This window comes from Pistacia vera, unplaced genomic scaffold (assembly GCF_008641045.1).
Source record: "Pistacia vera cultivar Batoury unplaced genomic scaffold, PisVer_v2 Contig846, whole genome shotgun sequence".
NCBI lineage: Eukaryota > Viridiplantae > Streptophyta > Magnoliopsida > Sapindales > Anacardiaceae > Pistacia > Pistacia vera.
In genome coordinates, this window is record NW_022196719.1 from 86,192 (window position 1) to 111,331 (window position 25,140).

The 25,140-nt window shown below is 35.5% G+C and overlaps 3 protein-coding genes across 4 annotated transcripts; all 3 read left to right on the top strand.

The window, feature by feature from the left end:
- The first annotated feature begins 6,357 nt into the window (after positions 1-6,357).
- Positions 6,358-7,786, top strand: LOC116118508 (cyclin-dependent kinase inhibitor 1-like). 2 transcript variants are annotated; one of them, XM_031404493.1, is made up of 4 exons: positions 6,358-6,715; positions 6,895-6,989; positions 7,095-7,307; positions 7,439-7,786. In XM_031404493.1, the coding sequence occupies exons 1-4, from the start codon at positions 6,407-6,409 to the stop codon at positions 7,506-7,508; spliced, it is 687 nt and encodes a 228-aa protein (XP_031260353.1). In that variant the 5' UTR covers positions 6,358-6,406; the 3' UTR covers positions 7,509-7,786. The 2 variants fall into 2 exon arrangements, with proteins under 2 accessions (XP_031260353.1, XP_031260354.1); XM_031404494.1 differs by having other exon boundaries at positions 7,107-7,307.
- Positions 7,787-11,890: 4,104 nt separating this feature from the next.
- Positions 11,891-15,024, top strand: LOC116118502. The gene is made up of 7 exons (XM_031404486.1): positions 11,891-12,157; positions 12,258-12,315; positions 12,514-12,594; positions 12,702-12,737; positions 12,870-13,109; positions 13,198-13,339; positions 13,888-15,024. Exons 1-7 carry the CDS (start codon positions 11,973-11,975, stop codon positions 14,376-14,378), a joined length of 1,233 nt encoding a protein of 410 aa, XP_031260346.1. The 5' UTR covers positions 11,891-11,972; the 3' UTR covers positions 14,379-15,024.
- A 4,319-nt stretch (positions 15,025-19,343) lies between these two features.
- Positions 19,344-22,477, top strand: LOC116118500. Its single transcript, XM_031404484.1, has 7 exons — positions 19,344-19,610; positions 19,711-19,768; positions 19,967-20,047; positions 20,155-20,190; positions 20,323-20,562; positions 20,651-20,792; positions 21,341-22,477. Exons 1-7 carry the CDS (start codon positions 19,426-19,428, stop codon positions 21,829-21,831), a joined length of 1,233 nt encoding a protein of 410 aa, XP_031260344.1. The 5' UTR covers positions 19,344-19,425; the 3' UTR covers positions 21,832-22,477.
- Positions 22,478-25,140: the final 2,663 nt, after the last annotated feature.

A 25,140-nucleotide genomic window follows, 5' to 3' on the forward strand; every position in this document is an offset into this window, starting at 1 on the left:
TGGGTTTTAGGCAAGTTGATTCTTGAATTTTTTGGTGGCTTTGTTGGTGGTGCAGTGGTGGCGGCTTTATTAGGGTTGAATTATTGTTGTGTAGTTTTGGGTTTTGGATTTGAATGATTTTTCTGGTCTTTTTTTTTTTTTTCTTATTTTAATTTTATTATCTTGATGCTTGATATTTAATTTTTAGTTTTACTTGTGAAAATGTTTCAATTTTTTACAAATCCTGTTCATTTTATTTTTTATTTTATTCATTATTCTTTTGTTATATTAATCTCTACAGTCGTAGTTTTTTATTTTGTATTTAGTTTTCCTAATATGAGAAATGGGGGTACACTGGACGTTTGCTTTCAAAAGCATTAACACATTCTAGAATTCCCTAACGACAGCAGTCTTACAGAGACTAAAATGATTTTTTTGGATTTTACTCGACCAGTCCACTTCTACAACATTTGTAGTAATTAATTACGAATCAAATGATAGAATTTTTTACCAGCTGAAATATTATAATTCAAAAAGACATAAACCATACACAAAAACAAAAGAGGATTAATTCAATGATTATAAAAAATGCTAAAATCAAGATTAATATTATCGTTTTTTTAAAACGTATTATTAATAATATATCGTATTAAACACATATATACATGTACCATATTTTTTTCGTATCTGAATTTTGTGGTCGAATTTTTACAAACGTATTTTTTACTATTTTTTGTATCATACCTGTAAATTCTCTTACCTTTTTTTTGTTGTACCTTTATTTACTAACTATGGAAGCGAGTACCCTGCTTGAAACCTGTTTGTGTTTTAGTTTTGATTGCGAAATTTTATGTGAATTGATTAAATTCAAGTGTTACTTAGAGATTAGAAGATTTATGAGACACATTGAACACAAATGAATGAGTAATCAAAAGTTGAAAACTGCTAAACGTAGGTTTTCTTAATTTGTTAAGAGTGTATTTGTGAACTTTTAAGTTATTTTTGTCATTTTTTAAACTAATAGGAGGGTAATTGATTTTTTATAGGGTACTTGAGTAAGGAACCGGAACTGGAACCTGCATTTCAGGTTCTGGTTCCAGGAACTTAAGAACCGGAATCGACAAGTTCCGATTCTGATTCATTCTTTTGGGAACTTGCACTGTGCAATTCCGGTTCCGATTCTGGTTTCTCTTCTCCCAAAAAATGTAGGGTACCTGGAACCGCTCTTTGCTATTTTGCTTCATAACATTTACCTTTAAGATTTCGTAAACATAACAAACACATCCAAAAATTTCATAGACGTTATAAAAAAATACCTTCTTTCTCACACAATAAATTTAATGTAAATACCAAAATAATAAAATAAAATTCAATCTCCTATTCCTAATTAAAATTATTTGAAAAAGGAAAAAAAAAGAAACAACTAATTAATAGAATTTCCCAATTTCTAGATGACAGATTAGAATGGTTTTTTTTTTTTTTCCTCCCTTAATTCGTATATCATGCTTAACTGATCTCTATATTTGAACCATCACCAGATTATTTGATAGTAAAAGAGTAAAAGGAGATTTTATGAGCTTTTGAGTTCTAGTCAACTTCAGAGTCCCAGTGGATTAGTTGAGGTGCACGCAAGTCGATCTGAACACCCCTGTTCAACAAAAAAACAAAAAACAAAGAGATTTTTATATTTGAATTTCACTGTTCGTGGCACCTCTTCTCTTCAACGACGAAATAACACTTCCCTTACTCTCTTATGAGTGGTGTTTTATCAATCTAATTCAGACGGCAAGTCTTTGGGTTAATATATAAATTCAGTCAACCTTTTTCTTTGGTTATCCTTAATACAGAAGTGTTCTTTCTAAACTTTGAACAAAATATATGTATGGAAACATATTCTTAAATCATATTAATGAAACTGTTAAGTATAAAATCATTAATTTCCTCCAATATCTTAATGGGCTTAAACTTATTTCACTATATAAAAACGTTTTCGTAATACTATAAAAGTAAACAAAAGTTTAATAATAGGATTAATTGTAGTTAATTTTTTTTTTCTTTGTGACCAGGTGTGTCCGGGTCAGCTTGTATACATCTCAACTAATCCTTCAGAGCCTTGAAGTTGATAGTCAAGTAAATCCCTTCAGTGGTTACTCCTATTAGCAACCCAAATGAATTGAACTCAGGATCTCTTGAGTAATACACCCAAAAATAAAGACGTCTGATTGGAAAGCCTACATGCAAAATATGCTTGTTGGAATTTTTGCTTCATAGCATTTACTTCGGTTTCTGGAAATAGAATCCGTCTCTCCCTTCTTCTTCTCCCCCATCACCATTTCCTTCTCACAGAAAACAAGCTTTAAAGTCTCAACCTTGCCGCTGGGAGGACGGATCTGACTTAGGGTTGTAAACGAGCCGAGTTGAGTCGAGTATTACCCTAAACGAGCCGGACTTGGTTAAGTATTAAATGAGTTCGAGCCGAGTCACAAGTCAGTCGAGTCAGGAAAACTCAACTCGTTTATAATCAAGCCGGCTTTTGACTCGACTCGAACTCGTTTGACTCGACTCGATTAACTCGAGCTCGAACTGGCTCGATTATGGCTCGATTACGGCTCGTTTGCCCCACTTTTTATATAACCCACAGATCTTATTTTATACAAATCATATCCAATGTTTGATAAATTTGCATCCAAATCAACATAAATCACATCCAAATCAACACAAATCACATCCAAATCAACACATCAACAATGTATTACACAACAAATTATAAAATCCTAAAACTTTAATTGGGGTTTGGGTTAATTTGCAACATTTCAAAACTTTTATATGTCAAATTACAAAACAAACCTAAGACTTTTTTTTTTTTTTTTTTTTTTCGCAGAAAAACCCTAAACGAGTCACTATTGACTCGCAAGCCAAATCGAGCTGAGCCAGGGTAGACTCGAACTCGGTTCAGTACCTAATTGGAGTCTTATTCGAGCCGGTTCGGCTCGTTTATAATCGAGCCGAGTTCGAGTATTTAACAAGCCGAGCTGAGCCGACTCACAAGCAGCTTAGCTCGGTTGACGCCCCTAATTCTTACTGACCTTATAAGTTAGTTTTACATTATTAATGTATCGAGATATATATGAAGTGTAAACACAAAGAAACCCTAAACATACCAATTACCAAATGTATACATACATTGATGACGACAGAGTAGTTAAATTTGACAGAGATGTAGCATGGCTGCTTCTATGAAAAGTCCTTTTACATAACACGAAAAAAATAAAAAAAAGGCTTCTACAGAAGCACTTTCAAATTGGCAGCACGTAGTATTCAAAATATGGACCACCCTTGATGTAAATTATGGCATGTGCTTTCCCAATAATCTGACCCCTCCATGCATGATTTGATGCCTCCATTTTTTCTCTTAATAAGACGCATTTTACTACTAGTGCTCTCCTTTGTTCTGTGTCTGCTAGCTTCTTTTGTTCTTGACTTGTCCCTTCATCAGGGCCACTTTTATTTATTGCCTAATTCAATTAGTTCAACCATCTCGATTCCGTTTTTATTTATATTCACATGTTTACCTCAATATTTCAACAAAGAAACAAAACCCTTCATTTTTATTTTTTTTGGTAACCGGGGTGTTCGGGTCAGCTTGCACGCACCTCAACTAATCTCGGGATCTATTGAACACCTTATAAGCCTAAAGAACCAGGACCCTTCATTTTCCAATCTCCTAATACTAAATAAAAGAAAACCCAGAAAAAAAAATTAGGGTTTATGCATGCATGTCGCAAAAAAAAATTAGGGTCTATGCATGCATGAAAAAAAAAAAAAAAAAAAAAAAAAAAAAAAAAAAAGAGCCTGCTTACAAGCCTATAAAACTAATTTTCAGGATCCGTTGAATACCCTATAAGCCCAAAGGAACAGGACCCTTCATTTTCCCATCTCATAATACTAAATAAAAGGAGAAGAAAAAATTAGGGTTTATGCATGCATGTCGCAAAAAAAAAAAAAAAAACTGCTTACAAGCCTATGAAACTAATCCCCAAGGTCCATTGAACATTTTACAAGCCAAAAGGAACATGACTCTTCATTTTCCCATCTCATTATACTAAATAAAAAGAAAACCCAGAAAAAAAAAAATTAGGGTTTATGCATGCATGTCGCAAAAAACTGCTTAATTGGGACAAACCTTATAGTATTTAGTATTTTACCTGAAGAGATGGGTTGATTTAAAATAAGTAAGACTAACTAATAATCAATTCACATGGAGGTTTTCCAAGATAAGTGCTTTTACTTTCCATTTACAAGAAACAAAACCAAACAGGTAATAAACCCTAATCAATGGCAGTGCCATTTTCAATTTTTCACCTTATGAATTTACCTATCTAGTTAAGATGAACGACGAAAATAGCATCAAATTAGGTATCCCAAATCAATTTTTTTTTTATTTAATAAATGAGAGAGAAACTTGTTCTTTTTCCTTTTCTTCTTTTATACCATAACCCATCTACCTATCTCAATCTCTTCTTCATTTATGTCTACACAAAAAACTACATATATTTACAGATAAACTTTGGAGAGGTTTTCAAGAGAGTAATACCAGCTAGTACAATATATTGAATTCAACTTCAATGTGCAACAGTTCAAACAGTAAATGAGCTTTATATATATATATTTATATCTTGTGGCATTCACCTTCTATATGTTAGGCTTAGACTGAGCATATATATCGAAGAAGAAGTAGAATGAAGAAGGAAGAAGCGTGTAAGTTTCTTCAAAATTCAATGATATTTCAGGGGTGAGGTGAATAATGTAAATGGCAGTTGGGCATTAATATATAGAGTAAACGAACTTTTTTCCCACCCAAGGTTTGCCTTAACTTTTCCACTCAAAAGGTTTCAAAATACTACTTTTCCTCCCAAAGTTAATATTTTGTTACTACCCAAAGCCGATTCTAATGGATTCTGACAACTAAAATTCTCTCTACTACCACCATTTGAAACTCTGATCTCTTTTCTACAAAATACCCTCTTACTCCGACATCTTGATTACTTACCGATTGTTGGCCACTACAAAGTTAGGGTTTCATGTTCTTAGCTGATTGGTCGACATTATGATAAATAATATTCAATCGATCACCAATTCGATCCACTAGCCTTCACTCTACAAAAATCCTATACCTTGGCTCCTGATAACTCGTTGAACGTTGGCTGAGAAAGTGAAGTGTATTAACAGATATAAACGTTGGTGGGAAAGCGGTGTTTTGAACTTTTTTTTGGGGGGGAAAGGTCATTGAGGAAACCTTGGGTGGAAAAAGTTGTTTACTCTTAATATATATAATATATATATATATATATTATATATATATATATTAAAACCGAATTCTCTACACAATTACCAATGAATGTAACTAACTAGCTACCTCCAACGACTTCCTCCCCTATACTCTACTGCTTCATTTTCTATTTCACCAACGTTCAATGAGTTACCTTAGCTCTCCATAACTCATTGAACGTTGGCTAAGAAAGTGAAGTGTATTAATAGAAAAGTAATGTTATAGTTACTGAAAGTAGCACACCGAATTCATGCATCAAATGATGTGGCACAATCCTGACCGTCGATTAATTATAAGTTAATATTAATAGACGGTCGGATTGTGCCACGTCATTAGGTGCATAAATTCGATGCGCTACTTTCGGTAACTGTATCATTTTTCTTAACATAATATAAACGTTGGGTGGGAAAGCGGTGTTTTGAAACTTTTTGGGGAAAAAATAGTCATTGAGGCAAACCTTGGGTGGGAAAGAGTAGTTTACTCTTAATACATATATATATAAAACCTAACTCTGTACACAATTACCAATGAATGTAACTAACTAGCTACCTCCAACGACTTCCTCCCCTACACTCTACTGCTTCATTTTCTATTTCACCAACACCCATTTAAGCCCCTCTTCCCTTTTATATTTCCACAACCTAACCCACCTTCTTAATTTATTTCTATCCAGCATATTGGTTTTGCCATTTCGGGGTCCAAAGTGTCATGTTTTAGAAATGAGAGGAATTAAAAAAAATTAAAAAGATAAAAAAAAAATTTAATGAATAAGGGGGGGTCAATAGAAAAATTGAAATCAAATCATTGCATTCAGTGGTGACGTGGCACACAAGTGATGCATTTTGACTCATTAAAATTTTAACATCGTAACAGAATAACAGTAACTGCGGCGTTAGCGCACCGTCATGTCACGGTTAACAGATTCTCTTCAAACGAATGTTGGCCCTTGATTCAATCGACGGCTCTTATCACACCACACCACCCCTCAAATCACTTATTTTTAACCCCCTCCACCCTCTCTCTCTCCTCTCTCTCTCTCTCAACCAAAAAAAAAAAAAAACAAAAAAAAACAAAACAAAATTTAAAGTATTTGCAGTAATGGAAGACTGTACTAACACTAAACGAATTGCTGGTACCGTAGAAGAAGAGATGAAAGAAGCAGAAGAGACTTCAAACACAAGCTTGCTATCTAAGAGGACAAAATTTACTTCTCAACAGTTGGAGGATTCGGAGAACAACGACGAGGAGTACTACAACAACGTCTTACCGTCAGCCAACAATGAGCTCAAAAACGATCACGTTTCTGTCCAAACGGCGACGTCCTCTGCTTTCTTCTCGGCTCCTCGCTCCTCCAGCAATGACTCGCTTCAAATCGTCAAGGATTCCTTGAGTTCCACAGATCTGGAGGTCAATTTTAAACTCTTAACTTTCAAAAAAAAAATTTCTCTCAAAATACTTTCGAGTTCTCTCTGTTTTCGTGTTTCTGCTTCCTCTTTGCTTCAAAAAAAGAAAGCAAACAACACAATGTTCTCTGCATTTCAGAAATTTCCATTTCTCATGCTTTTATTTTATTTTATTTTTTTCAGTTGGGACTGAGGGGTCGTCATAATAAATTTCGCGTTTATTTAAGGGAGGTTACCAGCTTTGAAACCGATATTTCTACGAGCAACAACAATTTCAGGTTTACAATTATTTACATTAATGAAACGAAAATCTAAATGAATCGTCGTTTCAGTTTTTTTTTCTTTTCTTTACGTTTCAATTTACTGTATAAAGCCAATTTTAGGTTTTCTTGCAGGGAGGCGAGTCCGTTGAGAGAGATTTGCGTAGCCTCACAGAAAGCCTCAATGGACTCAGTACTGGCGAACAAGCCGCCAACGTCTCGCCGGGGAATTCCGCCGGCGGTGACTGTTTCAGCGGCTAGGATGCCGTCACTGGTGGAGATCGATGAGTTTTTCTCTGCAACTGAGAAGAACGAGCAGAAACGATTCGCAGAGAAGTGAGTAGAGTTTGTGTTATTTTTTGTTTAGTGCGCAGATAAGGACTGACACTCAGTCTGCGCATTTTAGCACAGTAGATAATCGAATTCTAACTAAACGAATATTTTTTTTTCATAATTTTTTTTTACAGGTACAATTATGATATCGAGAAGGATGTGCCGCTTGAAGGTCGCTACCAGTGGATTCAGTTGAAGCCTTGAAATGGAAAAGAGAGAAAGAGAGGGGGACAAAAAAGGCTAATTCACAGTGGGTAGTATAGAAAATATGTGACAAGTGGGTTGGTTTATTAATGGTTGACATTGTACAGCTTTCTGCCTTTCTCTATCTATCTAAATATATGTAAGAAGCTAGCTCAGTTCAGCTCAAGCTCACTCACTCTGGTTTTCAGTACAAATACATTAATCAAAAGAGAGAAGCTTCTTATTCTACTTATATATATGAATAAAAATTTCACGCACTTCCATCCCCATTTTGCTTTGCTATGTCTCTTCGTCCCTGTTTCTGGACACAGTAAACCAGAGAGAATTTGATATTATTATACAAAGTCCTGATAAAATTTGTGATGTTGTATCACTTCACAGCATCTGACAAAATTTTAATTTGATAATAGGCATATTTTGTGGCTGGTTCTGGTTATATTTTGGAATGGGTAAAATTTGTTTTGTTTGATGAAGAGAATGTGAGCATTAATTGATGGATGATTTTTTCAAAATTGAAAGGCATTTTTTGTTTGAGCCATGGTTTTGGGGTTTTGGCTGGTTCTGTTGTTGGGAGTGAGAGATGATGATTGGTTTGTTTTCAGCTTTTTCTCTGGAGTCTGCGGTTTGTTACTACTTACTACTACTACTAACTTTTCTTCTTTTTTTGCTTTGGGGGCTAATTTTGGAATATTCGTTTTGAAATATCAGGATAAGATTCTTTTAGGCAGCAAAATCATTACCCAACTGGCTGTGCCTGTGCCAGTGCGCCTCGCCTGCCCCTCCTTCTCGCTTGCAGCTGCAGTTTGTTTGTATGGCAAGACCAACAGTGGGACCGTCTCAATTCCTGAAAAGCAGCTACAATTTTCATATGCGTTGTTTGCTTGTTGCTTGCTTCAATATGCCAATGCAAAATTACTAAAAAGGTCACGTTTTATGAAATTGAATTATATTGGGTGGGTTCATTCATTATGGTTTTAAAACTTTTGAGTACAAGAAATCCTCCCAAAAAATCTGCATTTTATTCTTCTTTTCCCTTCAAAAAGCTGACAGGATTTGCTGTATATTGTGAATTGTCTTTTGCAATCAAAGTAGGAGGAGCAAGCAATTTCTCAGGCCAGAGAGAAAGAGAGAGAGTCAGCTTTCCCAGGAAACAATCAGCCAAGGCCAGATCATAACCCTTAAAAAGATTGCAGGACAGAGGGATAACGAAGGTGGTGGCAGAGAAAGTTTCATTCTTCTTTCCTTTTCACCATGACCCATGTGAAGAACAAAAAAAAAAAAAAAAATTCAGGGGGATGCACGTGCCTGTTAAATTAATTAATGGGTTTGCTTTGGATCTGGTGAAGGATTTAATTAAATGAGGTGGCAGGGGATATGGGATTGGGATTGGGATTGGAGATAGAATGTTGCTTATTCATGAAGAAGAAGAAAATCTATAAATCTGTTTGTTCCCCTCTCTCTATGAAACTGATTATTATTCTTTCTAGGAATTACTATTGAGACTGACTGTTTTTTTTTTTTTTTTTTGTTCCTTCCAGGTTTGTTGATTTCTATGTTAATCTAATAATTAATTAATTATTTAATTAATCAATTACTTGCCCAAAATGTGACATGGACCCTTCTCTTCTGTCCCTTTCAGCCAAAGCAGAAGCTGTCAAAGGCGAAGTGATCATAGAGCTGATGCTGCAAGTGCTGCCTGTCAAAATATATGGTACTTTTTTTCTCTCTTTTGGCAGCAGCCAAGGTTATGTTTTATTAAACAGTACAGTGTACGCCACTGTAAATTATCAAAGGGTTGAGAATTGAAGTGCAGGAGTTAAAACACACCAGTTATATAAACATCAAACTAGTTGATCGAAGGGTTGAGATTTGAAGTGCAGGTTTATTATAAGTATATAAACACACAGAAATTTACAATTTTTTTTTTTTTTTTTTAAAAATAAAATTCTAATTTCGCTAGAAATATCATAGTTTCGGTTGGGTCAGTTCTATTAGCAATTCGCGGACTTCATGTCCATGTGGGCTTTTAAAGTCTTGTATTAGACTTCGTTTAAATGATACGGGCTTCTAATCTGAGCCCGCTTTGTATCTTCTCATTATTTTGGGCTCGGAGCTCCCACATTAGCCCAACAGAAGAATTCCCCCACTACCCCTAGATAATAAGCAGGTAAACATTCATACAAAATTGATTAGAGAGTAAGCAACCCAACAAAAGAGTTCCCTGAGACTTTGGAATTATCGACCGAATAAGAGCTCTAGTGATTACCTCTATTAGTAATTGAGTAGAGACTTGAAGTCAGGAGCTTTTGAGTAATATATCCAAGAGTCTCTATCGAACCACTCGACCATTAGGAATTAGTTAAAATTGATTTATTTCATTTACTTGTAAGGATGATTAATTAATTAATAATTAAAATTATTCATGAAGATATAATTACACATCATAATTATTATAACCCAGAAGATATCGGGTGTGTTTGTTTTATTATTTTGAGTAATATTTTTGAAAAAGTTGAGTTGAATTATTATTATGAGGATAATATTTGAATTTGAAAATGTCTTTGATAAGATTATTAATCCCTTATATTTGTTAATTTAGTTAAACACCATTTACAATAAAAGTTTTTAAATTAACAAAAACAACCCCACCCACCCATTAAATGCCGGCAGCCAATCACCAGCTGTCGGGAATATGTGGGTGGGGTAAGGTGTTTTTATCAATTTATAAACTTTTATTGTTGGGGTGTCTAGTTAAATAAACAAACTTAGAGGGTTAAAAAAATTTAAATATTTTGAGCTGAATATAATAGGATTGAATCTTGAGAATAATGGAACAAACATATATTTTGAAATTTGAATATGTATCTTATGATACGATACGTATCCATTCGTATTTTTAAAAATATCGATACAACTTTATTAATTTAGGCCAAAGGCCCAAAAAAATTTCTAGTTGTATTTGGGTGTCACCCAACCTGGTTCACTAAAACCTACCCAAATTTACCTATTTTGCATGGAAAAAGTGAAAAGGAACAAGTGTTGCCCATTTTGTATGATAATAATAATACAAGTGAAGATATAGATATTAACATTGATCTTGGAAATGATATGAATAGTTGAGAGGAAATGATATAAATTCTTAATTTTGTGATTAATTTTGACTACGTAATACCATAATTTAAAACCAATAATACTACAAAATTCCTTAATTAATCTTTGGAATGATATTGGGTCTGTTTGTTTTATTATTTTGGATAGGATTTTGGGAATAATATTAGGTAGTTGAATAAGGGAGTATTACGAGGTAAAATTTAAAAATTTATAAAAAAACCCGCTAGGTTTGCTAATTTAACTAAACACCCCAATAGATAATTTTTTTGTAAAATGACAAAAACACCTGCACCATCCGCAGTGCCAGATTCCGACCACCACCGTCAGAATCTGGCTGAAAAATTGTGTTACGACACAAACTGGTCGGATCTGGTGATCTGGCCGTCGATATAGCTTTTTCCGGCTAGATCCATCATAGATTTAGTCGAAAAAAGCCAAATCTACGGTCAGATCTGGTCGTCGACTGTCGCAAAAGTCCATGTTTGGCCGTCAGCGATGGCCAAAGATATGGCCTTCATTGTCGGTCAACGATGGCCAAGATTTGACTGTCGCTGATGGCCAGATCCACTGTGGGAAAAAGGCCAGATCGGTGAATTACTGGCCAGTTTTGGTTGTGGTGTAGGCCATTATGACAGATTCCGGCTACCACTGACGGTGGTTGTCGGAATCTGGCAAGTATGAGTTTATAGGGTTTTTTTGTTAATTTTTAAACTTTTTTTTAGGGGTATTTAATGAAATTAATAAACTTAATAGGTCTAAAAGTAGTTAAAAAATATAATAATATTTCTCAAATAATGTGTCAAATAATATTTGGAGAATAAGATTAGGAATATGGGTAGAAATAATATGCCAAACACCCATTAATTTTTAAAAAATTGTAATTATTTTATTTATTATTATTATTATTTTTAAAAGGCGTATCCGCGATAACCATGTTTTGAATATGATACGATAAGATTAATAAAACACATTTAATTAATTTGGGATAACATGATGATCTAACCACCCAAATAATAGCTGCAACCAAACAACAAATAACCAACCGTTCAAATTTCAAAGGTCAAATTCCAATTACTGTCTCGTCTCGTTACGTGAAAGAAAACGACAACCAATAACAACCTCAAACCGACGTCGTTTCCTCACACACCAAATCCATTCTCATATCACTTATCCTAAAATGCGCGTGGTGCGACCAGTGTGACGTGGCACCTCCTCCTTTTTCATCCACTCATCCGATCATCTCACCATCTCACAACTCGTTATTTCTGAAATAAACAAAATAAATAAGATAAAAACCAAACAGAAAAGTCTCGTGCTCAACCAAAGCACGCATATTATAATCTGTTCGTAGAAATGCTCGGTGGTGGGAGTAACGGTGATAGTACCGTGTTTTGGAGCCGGAGAGACCCGGCGTTCCGCGGAATTGTTGTGTTTTTCGCTTGGGTTTCAGTTCATGACAATCAGCTCAGAAGTTTTGTCGATTTGTACTCTTCTCTTGGCTGGAATTCTCTCGTCTCTCATGCCCATTTCTTCGACGCGTAACTTCTCCTCTCTGTTAATTACGCTTTTATTTGGGTTTTGTTTGTTTATTTATTAGGATTTTTTTTTTAAATGTTATTTTGGTCAAAATTTGTGCAGATTTTATCCCGAAAGGGCTACATCGATAGCATTTGTTCTTGTCAACGACCTTGTGGAGGTAATATTTTATTCTAAAATCTTACTGAATATGTGAAATTCTGATTGAATCTGTTGTGTGGTTGGTCGTAACAGTGAAAATTTGAGTTACTAGTGAGATTAGGTTAGTCAATTTAAAGAGAATTAGGCGTTTATGCAGCTTTGAAAATTTTCTCTTTGATACATGAGTTGAAACTTAGCTTTGATTTGGGGTGTGTAGGAGCTGAAGATTAAACCATGTCCTGTGGTTTTCGTGGCTTTTTCTGGTGGTCCGAAAGCTTGCATGTACAAAGCTTTTCAGGTAAATTAATTTTAATTTCTTGTTATAATTTGTGATTTTTAGAAGTGCTTGCGGCTGTAGAATTAATTTTTTTTTTTTTTTTCTTTTTCTTGCATGTGATGCTGCAGATTATTCTGGAAACATGTGATGGTCATCTTACTGCGGTATGTGCCATGTCCTTTCTAATTTCAAATTTAAACTTATTGAGTTATGTAGTAGGCAACTATTTTATTATTGCAACAACTCAAGAACTTCAATTCTGAAGTTTCCCTTCTTTGGTTCCTGTTTTAATGAAGGATGAAAGTGGATTGGTCAGACATTGCCTTGCTGGACACATCTACGATTCTGGTCCCATAGATTTTACTAGTGATTTTTGTGCTCGATTTGGTCTCCACCCCACCATTCAAAAGATTCCTGGACCGCTAAAGATTGTATCGTGGGTTGCAAAAGGGGTTGCTTCTGGTCTAGATGGTTTATGTCTTACTAGGTTCGAATCTCAACGTTCTGAGTATTGGCATACTTTGTACTCCTCTGTTGTAAGTTTCTATCTTGCCTATGACCCTGTTGAATTGTCTTTAAGTCTTTCCTGTCCATTAATCTGACATTCCTATGTTTCTTATGTAGGACCTGGGGGCTCCATTTCTTATTTTATGCTCAGAGAATGATGAATATGCATCACCACAAGTTATTTTTAGTTTCACTCAACGTATACAAGAACTTGGGGGTGATGTTGAGCTTGTGACATGGAATGGCTCTCCTCACATAGGTTTGTCTTAATTCTCAAGCCCACATGTTGGTTATTAAAATCATGTGGTATAGTTTACGAAATTTGACCATTGTTATTGGTGTTTACTACATTTAAAGTAACAATTATGTTGGATATTAGGCATTGTTGCTTTTATTATTTGCCAGTGTGGACATTTAATGTGACACAATTTGCAAAGTGCCTAAAGTTGAATGCAAATGTGTAAGCAAGCTAATATGCCAAATTGTGGGTGCCTTGGACATTTGACATTTTCTCAGTTAACTCCACATTTGATTAAAAGGTTTTAACAGATGAAGTCAGAATTTGTCATTTCTAGTCCATTCATTTGATTAATTTGATATTTTTGTTATTTGGTCAGTGAGTTAAAATCAATCTTCCTGGCAGACTCCATTAGATCATGGTCAAGAATATATGTTATCTTCTAGATTACAGGATGTGCTATAAGCACTTCTCATTTCTAATAATGCGTGCTTTTGTCATTTTTGATAGTTTTGTTTGTGTCATGATTATGCACTAAAATTGAAGTGATGCAATTCTTTTTGCTTCAGGTCATTACAAGCATTACCCTATCCAATACAGGGCTGCGGTAACCAGTTTGCTTGAGAAGGCTTTGTCAGTTTATTCCCAAAGAGTCCGACAACTTGGGGAAAGAGCTGGCATAGAGGGTATGCATGATGAGATGTCTGAGTTAATTTGTGACCTTCAGAAAGTAGCAGTTAACTCAAACCAAAGCCTAAGAAGAGTTGCAGTTGGGCCAAGTGACCACTTCTTCTTGCCAAGTTCAGCAGAGCATCACAATGGTCAAGACTCTCGGTCTTTACAGGATGAACGTAATGAAAGATCAGTCTACATGCCTTCTCCCCCAAGAATCAATGCACACAGTGTTCTTGGCCAGGTCCTTTTTGATGTTTGTGTTCCCAAGAATGTTGAAGGTTGGGATATTAGATTTTCCAGCTCTGCAAACCGGCTGCCATTTGCCTCTTCTCGTAGAAATTTACCTTTCCGTGGTATCAAAAGCAACCGTCGCTCAAAATTATAATATCTTAAAGATTATACTGGAGGAACTCTGCAGTTGGTTTTGTTTGGCTTGTTCAGAAGCTCCTAGAGATTATTAACATAAAGTTAATAAAATCTCTACAAGATATCATTGAGGTGCGGCAGTAATTCGATGAGGCCTTCCAGACATTTTGGAAGACAACTTGGTCAGTCATCAGTTACTCTTCTTTAGGTTGTGGACTAAATCCTAAAGCGTAAAGTGTACATATATAATAGTATATCGAGGATGATCATCGCGTTAATAGAATGAAGTACATGTTTTAAGATTGATCTGTATCTGTATGTCTGCTGAGCTACAGGATGCCGGTTAATAAATCTTGTAGATATACAATATATCACCCCAGAAGCAGCGCCGTGATCACCAAACTTGTGCAATATATGGTGTGCCAATGGTCTTGGAAGTTGAGGAGCAGATGTAAATTGTAAAATAGTTGTCTGTACAAAGATCTTTTTTGTATGACCGCAGAGCTAATTAGTAACCTGTATATGGATGTTAATGTATGAGCAAGAGGCTGGAGTTCGAAATTACTTAGGCTTGAGCTTATGACTACCCTTTTTCCTTCTGTTATTTTATTCGGGAATGTTGTGAAATTTCATATTCGGAATAAAAATACTGTAATTTTACTGTACCTGAGCCTTCTGGCCTGTTTCATCGAGGATTTGAAGAGTTGTTATTATCTTATCCACTTCAAGGGTTGAAGATAACCCTTTCGAAAAGTCTTTAAGAAACAAATTTCTCAAAATCTTGGGAGTGTGAAAAAACAAGTTTTTGATAACGCTCTCAATTAATATATTGTATGAAGCGTGTTCATGTCTGTTTTAGCAGGTCCACCATTTGGACCATATTATTAATTGTATTGGTTGTAGATTCATAGTTTCAAACTACAAAACAATTGATCATTGACCACAGGTTTGGCATCTTTTCTCATTAGCTGTGACACAACCTTTGGGATTAGCAAATAGCAACCCTTAATTCTGTGACGTCAATGGCCAAGAAAAATTGTATATGGGTTGTCACAATTCACAAATGTCTGTTTCTTTTTATCGAGAAAGAAAAAAAAAAAACATTTATTTTGGATCACCAAGGGTGCTCCAGTTAGCTTGTTTGCATCTCGACTAATTCTCTGGGACCCTGAAACTGTCGGTCGGATAAAAGTTCCAATGACCACCCCTATTAGTGTCTGGGGAGACTTAGGCATGGCAATGGGGAGGGACGGGGCGAGGATCTCATTCACCGTCCCCTTACCCGCCCTCAAAATCACTCCCCACGCCTGCCCCGTCCCTGTTGCAAGGTTGACAAGAATTCTCCATCCCTGCCCCATGGAGAACGTTGGAGGCCCGTCCCCACCTCATTAATTTTATCTTTGGTTAAAGTTTGGCCAAATCAGAGAGATCAAATTGGTGTTAGTGAACGGCAATATAAAGTCGACTAAAGGCGAATGGCAATGTCGACAAGTTTAAGACTTAAGGGTTAGGATTTGTTCTTGTTCAATTGTTTAGGTTGAGATAAATTGGGAAAATATGGAGTTTATATAGGTAGGATAATTGTGTAATTAGGTAAAATATATAGAGGTATTAGTAAAAAGTATATATATATTAACGGGGCGGGACAGTGGAAGGGAAACCTCTGCCCCTACCCCATCCCTGAGGATGGGGATTGAAATTCCTCCCGTCCCCGCCCCTATCTGCAAAAAAACCGGGGAATCCCCGCCCCATATGAGACGGGTCGAGATGGAGTCCCAGAATTTCGGGGCTCATTGCCATGCCTAGGGAAACTCGAACTCAGGAGCTCATAAAATCTTTTTTTCCTCTTTTAACATTAGGTCATCCAATGGTGGTTAAAAAAAAAAAAAAAAATACATTTCAGTCAACTCTTGTTTAATCCTGATGATATATGCCTTGAAGAACGAAGAAAGGAATATTAACAGTTGGTGCATCTTTCTCTTTTGTTTCTGCTACCTAATTGTTTGGTTTCAGAAATTATTTGAAGGGTCACAGGCCTGTAGAATTATTTGTTTTTTTTTTCTTTTTTGCATGTGATGCGCAGATTATTCTGGAACATGTGATGGTCATCTTACTGCGGTATGTGCCATGTCCTTTCTAATTTCAAATTTAAACTTATTGAGTTATGTAGTAGGCAACTATTTTTTATTGCAACAACTCAAGAACTTCAATTCTGAAGTTTCCCTTCTTTGGTTCCTGTTTATGAAGGATGAAAGTGGATTGGTCAGACATTGCCTTGCTGGACACATCTACGATTCTGGTCCCATAGATTTTCTGTATTTTGTGCTCGTTTGGTCTCCACCCCACCATCAAAGATTCCTGGACCGCTAAAGATTGTATCGTGGGTTGCAAAAGGGGTTGCTTCTGGTCTAGATGGTTTATGTCTTACTAGGTTCGAATCTCAACGTTCGGAGTATTGGCATACTTTGTACTCCTCTTTTGTAAGTTTCTATCTTGCCTATGACTGTTGAATTGTCTTAAGTCTTTCCTGTCCATTAATCTGACATTCCTATGTTTCTTATGTAGGACCTGGGGGCTCCATTTCTATTTTATGCTCAGAGAATGATGAATATGCATCACCACAAGTTATTTTTAGTTTCACTCAACGTATACAAGAACTTGGGGGTGATGTTGAGCTTGTGACATGGAATGGCTCTCCTCACATAGGTTTGTCTTAATTCTCAGCCCACATGTTGTTTATTAAAATCATGTGTATAGTTTACGAAATTTGACCATTGTTATGGTGTTTACTACATTTAAAGTAACAATTATGTTGGTATTAGGCATGTTGCTTTTATTATTTGCCATTGTGGACATTTAATGTGACACAATTTGCAAAGTGCCTAAAGTTGAATGCAAATGTGTAGCAGCTAATAGCAATTGTGGGTGCCTTGGACATTTGACATTTTCTCAGTTAACTCCACATTTGATTAAAAGTTTTAACAGATGAAGTCAGAATTTGTCATTTCTAGTCCATTCATTTGATGATTTGATATTTTGTTATTGGTCAGTGAGTTAAAATCAATCTTCCTGGCAGACTCCATTAGATCATGGTCAAGAATATATGTTATCTTCTAGATTACAGGATGGCTATAAGCACTTCTCATTTCTAATAATGCGTGCTTTTGTCATTTTTGATAGTTTTGTTTGTGTCATGATTATGCACTAAAATTGAAGTGATGCAATTCTTTTTGCTTCAGGTCTTACAAGCTTTCATTTACTTGTAAGGTTGATTAATTAATTAATAATTAAAATTATTCATGAAGATATAATTACACATCATAATTATTATAACCCGAAAGATAGGGTGTGTTTGTTTCATTATTTTAAGTAGTATTTTTGAACTAGTTGAGTTAGATTATTATTACGAGGATAAGATTTGAATTTGAAAATGTGTTTAATAGGATTATTTTTTTAATCCTCTATATTTGTTAATTTAGTTAAACACCCCTGATAATAAAAATTTTAAAATTAACAAAAACACCCTCACCCACACATTAAATGTCGGCAGCCGATCACTAGCTGCCGGGAATATGTGAGTGGGTATGAGTATTTTTGTTAATTTATAAACTTTTATTGTTTAGGGTGCTTAGTGTGTTGTCCATTTTGCATGATAATAATAATACAAGTGGAGATATATATATTAACATTGATCTTGGAAATGATATAAATGGTTGAGAGGAAACGATATAAATTCTTAATTTTGTGATTAATTTTGATTATGTAATACCATAATTTAAAACCAATAATACTACAAAATTCTTTAATTCATCTTTGGAATGATATTGGGTCTGTTTGTTTTATTATTTTGGATAGGATTTTGGGAATAATATTGGGTAGTTGAATACAGGAGTATTACGAGGTAAAATTTTAAAATTTATAAAAAAACCCGCTAGGTTTGCGAATTTAACTAAACACCCCAATAGATAAATTTTTTGTAAATAACAAAAACACCCCTACCATCAGTAATGCCAGATTCTGGCCACCACCATCAGAATCTAGCTGAAAAATTGTGTTACGACACAGATTGGTTGGATCTGGTGATTTGGCTGTCGATATGGCTTTTTCTGGCCAAATCCACCACAAATATAGTCGAAAAAAGCCAAATCTACGGTCAGATCTGGTCGTCGACCGTCGCAAAAGTCCATTTTTGGCCGTCAACGACGGCCAAAGATATGGCCTTCATTGTCGGTCAACGGTGGCCAACATTTGGCCGTCGCTGATGGCCAAATCTACTGTGGATCTGGCCAGAAAATGCCAGATCGGTAAATTACTGGCCAGTTTCGATCGTGGTGTAGGCCATTGTGACAGATTCCGGCTACCATTGACAGTGGTTGTCGGAATCTGACAAGTATGGGTTTATGAGGTGTTTTTATTAATTTTTAAACTTTTTTTGGGGTATTTAATGAAATTAATAAACTTAAGAGGTCTAAAAATAGTTAAAAAATATACTAATATTTCTCAAATAATCTATCAAACAATATTTGGGGAATAAGATTGAGAATATGAGTAGAAATAATATGTCAAACACCCATTAATTTTTAAAAAATTGTAATTATTTTATTTATTATTATTATTATTTTTGAAAGGCGTATCCATGATAACCATGTTTTGAATATGATAGGATAAGATTAATAAAACACATTTAATTAATTTGAGATGACATGATGATCTAACCACCCAAATAATAGCTGCAACCAAACAACAAAAAACCAACCGTTCAAATTTCAAAGGTCAAATTCCAATTACTGTCTCTTCTCGTTACGTGAAAGAAAACGACAACCAATAACAACCTCAAACCGACGTCGTTTCCTCACACACCAAATCCATTCTCATATCACTTATCCTAAAATGCGCGTGGTGCGACCAGTGTGACGTGGCACCTCCTCCTTTTTCATCCACTCATCCGATCATCTCACCATCTCACAACTCGTTATTTCTGAAATAAACAAAATAAATAAGATAAAAACCAAACAGAAAAGTCTCGTGCTCAACCAAAGCACGCATATTATAATCTGTTCGTAGAAATGCTCGGTGGTGGGAGTAACGGTGATAGTACCGTGTTTTGGAGCCGGAGAGACCCGGCGTTCCGCGGAATTGTTGTGTTTTTCGCTTGGGTTTCAGTTCATGACAATCAGCTCAGAAGTTTTGTCGATTTGTACTCTTCTCTTGGCTGGAATTCTCTCGTCTCTCATGCCCATTTCTTCGACGCGTAACTTCTCCTCTCTGTTAATTACGCTTTTATTTGGGTTTTGTTTGTTTATTTATTAGGATTTTTTTTTTAAATGTTATTTTGGTCAAAATTTGTGCAGATTTTATCCCGAAAGGGCTACATCGATAGCATTTGTTCTTGTCAACGACCTTGTGGAGGTAATATTTTATTCTAAAATCTTACTGAATATGTGAAATTCTGATTGAATCTGTTGTGTGGTTGGTCGTAACAGTGAAAATTTGAGTTACTAGTGAGATTAGGTTAGTCAATTTAAAGAGAATTAGGCGTTTATGCAGCTTTGAAAATTTTCTCTTTGATACATGAGTTGAAACTTAGCTTTGATTTGGGGTGTGTAGGAGCTGAAGATTAAACCATGTCCTGTGGTTTTCGTGGCTTTTTCTGGTGGTCCGAAAGCTTGCATGTACAAAGCTTTTCAGGTAAATTAATTTTAATTTCTTGTTATAATTTGTGATTTTTAGAAGTGCTTGCGGCTGTAGAATTAATTTTTTTTTTTTTTTTCTTTTTCTTGCATGTGATGCTGCAGATTATTCTGGAAACATGTGATGGTCATCTTACTGCGGTATGTGCCATGTCCTTTCTAATTTCAAATTTAAACTTATTGAGTTATGTAGTAGGCAACTATTTTATTATTGCAACAACTCAAGAACTTCAATTCTGAAGTTTCCCTTCTTTGGTTCCTGTTTTAATGAAGGATGAAAGTGGATTGGTCAGACATTGCCTTGCTGGACACATCTACGATTCTGGTCCCATAGATTTTACTAGTGATTTTTGTGCTCGATTTGGTCTCCACCCCACCATTCAAAAGATTCCTGGACCGCTAAAGATTGTATCGTGGGTTGCAAAAGGGGTTGCTTCTGGTCTAGATGGTTTATGTCTTACTAGGTTCGAATCTCAACGTTCTGAGTATTGGCATACTTTGTACTCCTCTGTTGTAAGTTTCTATCTTGCCTATGACCCTGTTGAATTGTCTTTAAGTCTTTCCTGTCCATTAATCTGACATTCCTATGTTTCTTATGTAGGACCTGGGGGCTCCATTTCTTATTTTATGCTCAGAGAATGATGAATATGCATCACCACAAGTTATTTTTAGTTTCACTCAACGTATACAAGAACTTGGGGGTGATGTTGAGCTTGTGACATGGAATGGCTCTCCTCACATAGGTTTGTCTTAATTCTCAAGCCCACATGTTGGTTATTAAAATCATGTGGTATAGTTTACGAAATTTGACCATTGTTATTGGTGTTTACTACATTTAAAGTAACAATTATGTTGGATATTAGGCATTGTTGCTTTTATTATTTGCCAGTGTGGACATTTAATGTGACACAATTTGCAAAGTGCCTAAAGTTGAATGCAAATGTGTAAGCAAGCTAATATGCCAAATTGTGGGTGCCTTGGACATTTGACATTTTCTCAGTTAACTCCACATTTGATTAAAAGGTTTTAACAGATGAAGTCAGAATTTGTCATTTCTAGTCCATTCATTTGATTAATTTGATATTTTTGTTATTTGGTCAGTGAGTTAAAATCAATCTTCCTGGCAGACTCCATTAGATCATGGTCAAGAATATATGTTATCTTCTAGATTACAGGATGTGCTATAAGCACTTCTCATTTCTAATAATGCGTGCTTTTGTCATTTTTGATAGTTTTGTTTGTGTCATGATTATGCACTAAAATTGAAGTGATGCAATTCTTTTTGCTTCAGGTCATTACAAGCATTACCCTATCCAATACAGGGCTGCGGTAACCAGTTTGCTTGAGAAGGCTTTGTCAGTTTATTCCCAAAGAGTCCGACAACTTGGGGAAAGAGCTGGCATAGAGGGTATGCATGATGAGATGTCTGAGTTAATTTGTGACCTTCAGAAAGTAGCAGTTAACTCAAACCAAAGCCTAAGAAGAGTTGCAGTTGGGCCAAGTGACCACTTCTTCTTGCCAAGTTCAGCAGAGCATCACAATGGTCAAGACTCTCGGTCTTTACAGGATGAACGTAATGAAAGATCAGTCTACATGCCTTCTCCCCCAAGAATCAATGCACACAGTGTTCTTGGCCAGGTCCTTTTTGATGTTTGTGTTCCCAAGAATGTTGAAGGTTGGGATATTAGATTTTCCAGCTCTGCAAACCGGCTGCCATTTGCCTCTTCTCGTAGAAATTTACCTTTCCGTGGTATCAAAAGCAACCGTCGCTCAAAATTATAATATCTTAAAGATTATACTGGAGGAACTCTGCAGTTGGTTTTGTTTGGCTTGTTCAGAAGCTCCTAGAGATTATTAACATAAAGTTAATAAAATCTCTACAAGATATCATTGAGGTGCGGCAGTAATTCGATGAGGCCTTCCAGACATTTTGGAAGACAACTTGGTCAGTCATCAGTTACTCTTCTTTAGGTTGTGGACTAAATCCTAAAGCGTAAAGTGTACATATATAATAGTATATCGAGGATGATCATCGCGTTAATAGAATGAAGTACATGTTTTAAGATTGATCTGTATCTGTATGTCTGCTGAGCTACAGGATGCCGGTTAATAAATCTTGTAGATATACAATATATCACCCCAGAAGCAGCGCCGTGATCACCAAACTTGTGCAATATATGGTGTGCCAATGGTCTTGGAAGTTGAGGAGCAGATGTAAATTGTAAAATAGTTGTCTGTACAAAGATCTTTTTTGTATGACCGCAGAGCTAATTAGTAACCTGTATATGGATGTTAATGTATGAGCAAGAGGCTGGAGTTCGAAATTACTTAGGCTTGAGCTTATGACTACCCTTTTTCCTTCTGTTATTTTATTCGGGAATGTTGTGAAATTTCATATTCGGAATAAAAATACTGTAATTTTACTGTACCTGAGCCTTCTGGCCTGTTTCATCGAGGATTTGAAGAGTTGTTATTATCTTATCCACTTCAAGGGTTGAAGATAACCCTTTCGAAAAGTCTTTAAGAAACAAATTTCTCAAAATCTTGGGAGTGTGAAAAAACAAGTTTTTGATAACGCTCTCAATTAATATATTGTATGAAGCGTGTTCATGTCTGTTTTAGCAGGTCCACCATTTGGACCATATTATTAATTGTATTGGTTGTAGATTCATAGTTTCAAACTACAAAACAATTGATCATTGACCACAGGTTTGGCATCTTTTCTCATTAGCTGTGACACAACCTTTGGGATTAGCAAATAGCAACCCTTAATTCTGTGACGTCAATGGCCAAGAAAAATTGTATATGGGAATTCACAAATGTCTGTTTCTTTTTATTGAGAAAAAAAAAAAAAAAAACATTTTTTTTGGATCACCAAGGGTGCTCCAGCTAGCTTGCTTATATCTCGACTAATTTTTCAGGACCCTAAAACTGTCGGTCAGATAAAAGCTTCAATGACCACCCCTATTAATGTCTCGGGAGACTTAGGCATGGCAATGAAGCGGGACGGGGCGGGGATCTCATTCACTCCCCACGCTCGCCCCGTCCCCGTTGCGAGGTTGACAAGAATTCTCCATCCCTACCCCATGGAGAACGTTGGAGGCATGTCCGCACCTCATTAATTTTACCTTTAGTTAAAGTTTGGCCAAATCAGAGATATCAAATTGGTGTTAGCGAATGGCAATATAAAGTCGACTAAAGGCGAACAGCAATGGCGACAAGTTTAAGACTTAAGGGTTAGGATTTGTTCTTGTTCAATTGTTTAGGTTGAGATAAATTTGGAAAATATGGAGTTTGAGTAATGATACCTTTACACCACCCTTTACACCATTTTTATTACATCATGATATGGCATATGCCACATCCACATAATTTTTTAGTTATTTTTAATTTTTAATATTATAATAAAATTATTATTAGTAAAATGGTCATAGTGTAATGAAAATGGTGTAAAGGGTGGTGTAAAGGTAGCATTACTCATTGAGTTTATATAAGTAGGATAATTATGTAATTAGGTAAAATATATAAGGGTATTAGTAAAAAGTATCTATATATATATATATATATTAACGGGGCGGGGCGGGGCGGTGGAAGGGAAACCTCTACCCCTACCCCATCCCTGAGGATGGGGATTGAAATTCCTCCCGTCCCGGCCCCTATCCCAGAAAAAATTGGGGAATCCCCGCCCCATAAGAGACGGGTCGGGATGGAGTCCCAGAATTTCGGCGCCTATTGCCATGTCTAGGGAGACTCGAACTCAGGAGCTCATAGAATCTCTTTTTACTCTTTTAACATTAGGTCATCCAATGGTGGTTAAAAAAAAATACATTTCAGTCAACTCTTGTTTAATCCTGATGATATATGCCTTGAAGAACGAAGAAAGGAATATAACAGTTGGTGCATCTTTCTCTTTTGTTTCTGCTAACTAATTGTTTGGTTTCAGAAATTATTTGAAGGGTCACAGGTTAGTTTATAGTCTGGAGCCAAAGTATATATGAAACCAACTTGAACATATTTATTTTTTCCTTAAGTATTCCATTTTCTGATGATGAAAAATGAAAATCAAGAGTGCATGGTTTTATGTTTATTTCATTATACTAGTTGTTTGAATGTCATGCATGGATGGATTAATTAGACTGCGGAACAATGAAAATTTCTTTCANAAAAAAAAAAAATACATTTCAGTCAACTCTTGTTTAATCCTGATGATATATGCCTTGAAGAACGAAGAAAGGAATATTAACAGTTGGTGCATCTTTCTCTTTTGTTTCTGCTAACTAATTGTTTGGTTTCAGAAATTATTTGAAGGGTCACAGGTTAGTTTATAGTCTGGAGCCAAAGTATATATGAAACCAACTCGAACATATTTATTTTTTCCTTAAGTATTCCATTTTCTGATGATGAAAAATGAAAATCAAGAGTGCATGGTTTTATGTTTATTTCATTATACTAGTTGTTTGAATGTCATGCATGGATGGATTAATTAGACTGCGGAACAATGAAAATTTCTTTCATTCTTCTGTGCAGAAATCTTGTACTGAAAACCATTGAAATGTGTTTTACTAGTTGCTAGTTTCAGCATATTGAAGCTGGAGTTTTCTTCTGAAAATGGCTAATTTTTGTTGTATTACTAGCTTTAAAAGGTTGCTGGTATATTATACTATATATCATGGAAGAAGCTGGATTCCCATGTTCAAAAATAAATTACTCCGACATGAAGTTGAAAGTTTAAGTTTTAATTCCATTTGCTCATCCAGGCGTCAGGGATTCCAAATTTTTGCTTCTTTCTTTGCATGGTCTTTAATTATGTGTTCTGACAGAAATTTATTGAATGACAGTAAGCAGACTTGGAATGCTAAAGCTGAAAAGACTAATTAAATACAGGTGGAATCATCCAGGTGAGGTACAGAAACTAGTGCAGAACATTTCAAATGTTGAAGGAGGAAGAAAATGCTGGTGTTTGAACAAACCTGTAAGTCCACACAGAATAAGAAACCTTCAAATATTGATCATCACTTTGATAACCCTTCAACCCCATTTCAGGAATTCCATAAGCTTCTGATTGACTATGAATATCATAGATTATCTGCA

What these genes read in the sequence shown, in the direction of transcription:
- LOC116118508 (XM_031404493.1), top strand. Translation starts at nt 6,407, where the DNA reads ATGGAAGACTGTACTAACACTAAACGAATTGCTGGTACCGTAGAAGAA. An exon ending in TGAGTTCCACAGATCTGGAG is followed by an intron (nt 6,716 to 6,894) that starts GTCAATTTTAAA and finishes TATTTTTTTCAG; the next exon opens with TTGGGACTGAGGGGTCGTCA. An exon ending in CAGAAACGATTCGCAGAGAA is followed by an intron (nt 7,308 to 7,438) that starts GTGAGTAGAGTT and finishes TTTTTTTTACAG; the next exon opens with GTACAATTATGATATCGAGA.
- LOC116118502 (XM_031404486.1), top strand. Translation starts at nt 11,973, where the DNA reads ATGCTCGGTGGTGGGAGTAACGGTGATAGTACCGTGTTTTGGAGCCGG. An exon ending in TTGTCAACGACCTTGTGGAG is followed by an intron (nt 12,316 to 12,513) that starts GTAATATTTTAT and finishes TGGGGTGTGTAG; the next exon opens with GAGCTGAAGATTAAACCATG. An exon ending in ATACTTTGTACTCCTCTGTT is followed by an intron (nt 13,110 to 13,197) that starts GTAAGTTTCTAT and finishes TTTCTTATGTAG; the next exon opens with GACCTGGGGGCTCCATTTCT.
- LOC116118500 (XM_031404484.1), top strand. Translation starts at nt 19,426, where the DNA reads ATGCTCGGTGGTGGGAGTAACGGTGATAGTACCGTGTTTTGGAGCCGG. An exon ending in CATGCCCATTTCTTCGACGC is followed by an intron (nt 19,611 to 19,710) that starts GTAACTTCTCCT and finishes AAATTTGTGCAG; the next exon opens with ATTTTATCCCGAAAGGGCTA. An exon ending in GAATGGCTCTCCTCACATAG is followed by an intron (nt 20,793 to 21,340) that starts GTTTGTCTTAAT and finishes TTTTTGCTTCAG; the next exon opens with GTCATTACAAGCATTACCCT.